Here is a 5,242-nt window from a genome sequence, read left to right on the forward strand (position 1 = left end):
AGGTCATCTGATGGAGCACTCCATCACTCTCCTTCTTGGTAAAATAGCCCTTACACAGCCTGGAGGTGTGTTGGGTCATTGTCCTGTTGAAAAACAAATGATAGTCCCACTAAGCCCAAACCAGATGGGATGGCGTATCGCTGCAGAATGCTGTGGTAGCCATGCTGGTTAAGTGTGTCACAGACAGTGTCACCAGCAAAGCACCCCCACACCATAACACCTCCTCCTTCATGCTTCACAGTGGGAAATACACATGTGGAGATCATCCGTTCACCCACACCACGTCTCACACTGACACAGCGGTTGGAACCAAAAATCTCCAATTTGGACTCCAGACCAAAGGACACATTTCCACAAGTCTAATGTCAATTGCTCGTGTTTCTTGGCCCAATCAAGTCTATTCTTCTTATTGGTGTCCTTTAGTAGTGGTTTCTTTGCAGAAATTCGACCATGAAGGACTGATTCACACAGTCTCCTCTGAACAGTTGATGTTGAGATGTGTCTGTTACTTGAACTCTGTGAAGCATTTATTAGGGCTGCAATTTCTGAGGCTGGTAACTCCAATGAACTTATCCTCTGCAGCAGAGGTAACTCTGGGTCTTCCATTCCTGTGGCGGTCTTCATGACAGACAGTTTCATCATAGCGCTTGATGGTTTTAGCAACTGCACTTGAAGAAACTTCCAAAGTTCTTGAAATTTTCCGAATTGACTGTAGTTTCTGTAGTTAATGATGGACTGTAGTTTCTCTTTGCTTATTTGAGCTGTTCTTGCCATAATATGGACTTGGTCTTTTACCAAATAGGGCTATATTCTGTATACACCCCCCCACACACACACACACACACACCTTGTCACAACACAACTGATTGGGTGAAATCATTCACTAAACCCTAAACCTCAACTACATCTCGTAATGAATAATGTGGAAATTGAGCAAGTTGAGGTGACTAAACTGCTTGGAGTAACACTGGATTGTAGACTGTCATGGTCAAAGCATATTGATACAACAGTAGCTAAGATGGGGAGAAGTATGTCCATAGTTAAGCGCTGCTCTGCCTTCTTAACAACACTATCAACAAGGCAGGTCCTACAGGCCCTAGTTTTGTCGCACCTGGACTACTGTTCAGTTGTGTGGTCAGGTGCCACAAAGAGGGACTTGGGAAAATTCCAGTTGGCTCAGAACAGGGCAGCACGGCTGGTCCTTAAAAGTACATGGAGAGCATTGATGACATGCATGTCAGTCTCTCCTGGCTCAGAGTGGAGGAGAGATTGACTTCATCACTGCTTGTTTTTGTGAGAGGTGTCGACGAGCTGAATGTACAGAGCTGTCTGTTTGGAATACTGGCACACAGCTCGGACACCCATGCATACCCCACAAGACATGCCACCAGAGGTCTCTTCACAGTCCCCAAGTCCAGTACTACATAGAGCCATGACTACATGGAACTCTATTCCACATCAGGTAAATGATGCAAGCAGTAGAATCAGATTTTAAAAAACAGGTAAAAATACAGCTTGTGGAACAGTGGGGACTGTGAAGAGACACATACACAGGTACATACACATATACATATAGACACTCACTCTACACACACGTACGTATTGTAAATATGTGATAGTGGAGTAGTGGCCTGAGGGAACACACTAAATGTATTGGGTAAAGTGTTATGAAATATAATGTCATGTAATATTTTAAATTGTATGTAACTGCCTTAATGTTGCAGGACCCCAGGAAGAGTAGCTGCTGCCTTTTCAGCAGCTAATGGGGATCCTTAATAAATAAAAATACAGAGATTGGCTCAAACGCACTAAGAAGGAAAGAAATTCCAAAATTAACTTTTAAGAAGGAACACCTGTTAATTGAAATGCATTCCAGGTGACTACCTCATGAAGCTGGTTGAGAGAATGCCAAGAGTGTGCAAAGCTGTCATCAAGGCAAGGGTGGCTATTTTGAAGAATCTCAAATCTCAAATATATTTAGATTTGTTGAACACTTTTTTGGTTACTACATGATTCCATGTGTTATTTCATAGTTTTGAGGTCTTCACTGTTATTCTACAATGTAGAAAATAGTAAAAAATAAAGAAAACCGGTAGTGTATGTCACGCTCCCCTCTTCACCCCTCCTCTGGGCGAATGAAATTCCAGCTGTCCCCCCTCCCCAAAACTCCCTCGCTTTCTTTTTCTCTTCACACCCACACTCTCCTTCCCTCCCCTCTCTCTCCCTCGCCTCTCCTTCTCTCTCTCAGTTCATAACTTCACTGCTTGCAGCGCTGCTTCACTGTATTCTTCATCATGTCCTGGACTCATCTGGTCTTTCTCTCTCTGCTCGCCACCCTCCTCATCCTCACACGTAAGTACCCCGATAGGGGGTTGACATGCTGGGGGTGGGATCGGGTGTCAAGGAAAGGTGTGGGAGAGGAAATGGTGGGTGACATGTTTTACTTTTCTATGGTGAAGGTTTGATGTTTATGGTGAGACCTTTTTTGAAAGGTGCATGTTCAGAAGTTCTAAAAAGAGGCCTTCCTGATCAACTCAAGTGTTAAATTGACAAAAACCTCCCTCTCTCTTTTCCAGTCTTCACCGGGGTGGAGAGTGCATCGGTGAGAGACGAAAAAGATGGAAGAGACGGAAAAGCTGCAGAGCCCGAAGGTGAGTGTCGTATGTTCCATACCCCCCTCCCCAATCTGAGTGACCCCAATGACCCTCTTTGACCCTTACCTGCTACCCTCTGCCCCCAGGGTCAGCGCGGCGAGTCTTCATGCCCGAAGCGGACGCAACAAACTTCTTCAAAAAGCGCAGTCGGCGCTCGGCCAAACATGAGGCGGAGGTCCTCGGTGAGGCTGTTTACCATTAATATGGGGTGTTACCATGGAGACAGAGCCAGGGCAGGACAGGGCAGGGCAGGACAGGGGGCATGGGGGTTGATGATGGTAGTGTTTGTATGTGGTTGAAGTTGCTGGTGCCATTATGGCCAGTTTGTTTTGGGAGGTTTCCAGCACTCTGTAGAGGCTGGTGGTGTGTGTGGGTGTGTGTACTCAAAGTCTATTAATTTGATGGTCTGTGGATTAAAATGTTGGGTGGTGTGGTTTGAGGTCATGGCTGTGAACTCTGAGGGCAGACTGAAGACTCCAAATCTCCCACAGGTGTATCGCTAGCAGCTGCTCCCAAAGCTTATAAGCATTTGAAGCCATCTGCTTCACACAAATACACACACACACACACACACACACACACACACACACACACACACACACACACACACACACACACACACACTGGCTGGAGGCAGCAAAAGGAGTCACAGGGTAGTATGGAGCAGCCTCTCTCCCTCTCTCCCTCTCTCCCTCTCTCTCTCTCGCTCTCTCTTGCTCTCTCTCCCTCTCTCCCTCTCTCCCTCTCCCTCTCTCCCTCTCTCTGTCCCTCTCAGCCAGTCCCAGAGACAGACAGGCTGTCGTCTGCTCCAGCTCTCCCCCTGTCAGTGCACCTCTCTGGGCCACCGCTCAGAGAAAACAAGCCCACACTCCTGGAAAGCGTCAGTTACAAAAGACCGTTTATATCGCCTGCCAGCCAGTCACCGAGGCGCTGGGTGTGCACGAGAGAGAAGGGGGGAGAAGTGTGTGCGTGCATGAGGGTATGTGTGAATGTGTGTATGTGTGTGTGTGCGCACATGAGGGTGTGTGTGTGTGTGTGTGTGTATACGACTTTGATGTGACCGTGTTAGGGGAGTGATGCGCAGGTAGCAGGAAAGGCACTGCAGGAGCTGAGACAGGAATGTGTGGACCAATTAACCATTATAGTGCAGAGAGAGAGAGAGAATAAGATGAAATGAGAGAGAGAAAAGAAAGCAAAGAAACCTGAGGAGGATAATGGAAAGGTCTGTTGACTTGGCCATTGGGTTAGAGTAAGACACGTGAGCAGGTCTGCAGCCACGACGACAGAGAGAGAGAGAGAGAGAGAGAGAGAGAGAGAGAGAGGGAGAGAGAGAGAGAGAGAGAGAGAGAGATTTGTGACCTGTTGCCACACGAAAAGGGCAACCAGTGAAGAATAAACACCATTGTAAATACAATCCATATTTATGTTGATTTATTTTCCATTTTGTACTTTAACTATTTGCACATCATTAAAACACTGTACATAGCCATAATATGACATTTGAAATGTGTCTATCCCTTTGAAACTTGTTGTCACGATGGTCTATGTCAGTCCAAGTATGACCAAGGCGCAGCGTGTCCAAGAAACATGACTTTATTAAATAAACGTAATCGAACTACAAACAAAAAGACGACGCAATGAAGTCCACGGTACACTGACCAAAAGGAACAAAAACCCACAAACACAAGGTGAAAACACACAGTTTAAATATGGCTCCCCAATCAGAGATAACGAGCCGACAGCTGACACTCGTTACCTCCGATTGGGAGTCACATGACTAATCAAACCAACAAAACCAAACACACCCAATAACACAACATAACCTACCCAAAACCCAACAACGAACACACCCTGACTCAAAATACAAGTCCCGGAGCCAGAGTGTGACAGTACCTCTCAAAGGCGCGGACTGCGACCGCGCCTCACAACCCCACAATAGGGGAGGGCTGGGTGGGTGTTGCTCCTCGGAGGCGGCTCCGGCTCGGGCTTGACCACCCCACTATAGTCACTACCACTCTCGTAGCCTCCTCCAAATGACCACCCTCCAATTTAACCCACCTGGATTAAGGGCAGCACCGGACTAAGGGGTAGCACCGGACTAAGGGGCAGCACCAGGATAAGAGGCAGCACCAGGCTAAGGGGCAGCACCGGACTGAATGGCCGGATCCTGGCTGGTTGGGCTCTGGCGGATCCTGGCTGGCTGGCGGATCCTGGCTGGACGGCTCTGGCAGATCCTGGCTAGGCGGCTCTGGCGGATCCTGGCTGGACGGCTCTGGCGGATCCTTGCTGGACGGCTCTGGCGGATCCTGGCTGGACGGCTCTGGCGGATCCTGGCTGGGCGCTCTGGCGGATCCTGGCTAGACGGCTCTGGCGGATCCTGGCTGGACGGCTCTGGCGGATCCTGGCTGGGACGGCTCTGGCGGATCCTGGCTGGACGCTCTGGCGGATCCTGGCTGGACGCTGGCCCGGATCCTGGCTGGACGGCTCTGGCGGATCCTGGCTGGACGGCTCTGGCGGATCCTGGCTGGACGGCTCTGGCGGATCTGGCTGCTCATGGCTGGCTGACGGATCTGGCTGCTCGTGGCTGG

General features: G+C 48.9%; 1 protein-coding gene across 1 annotated transcript; it reads left to right on the forward strand.

Moving 5' to 3' along the window:
• Window positions 1-2,237: 2,237 nt before the first annotated feature.
• Window positions 2,238-2,836, forward strand: LOC123488961 (unique cartilage matrix-associated protein-like; the record flags this gene model as incomplete). The annotated part of the gene is made up of 3 exons (XM_045219693.1): window positions 2,238-2,352; window positions 2,577-2,651; window positions 2,741-2,836. Coding segments are annotated over exons 1-3 (229 nt in total), but the record flags the coding sequence as incomplete, so codon positions are not given.
• Window positions 2,837-5,242: the final 2,406 nt, after the last annotated feature.

The sequence above is a fragment of the Coregonus clupeaformis genome, unplaced genomic scaffold, assembly GCF_020615455.1.
Source record: "Coregonus clupeaformis isolate EN_2021a unplaced genomic scaffold, ASM2061545v1 scaf2625, whole genome shotgun sequence".
Classification (NCBI taxonomy): Eukaryota; Metazoa; Chordata; class Actinopteri; order Salmoniformes; family Salmonidae; genus Coregonus; species Coregonus clupeaformis.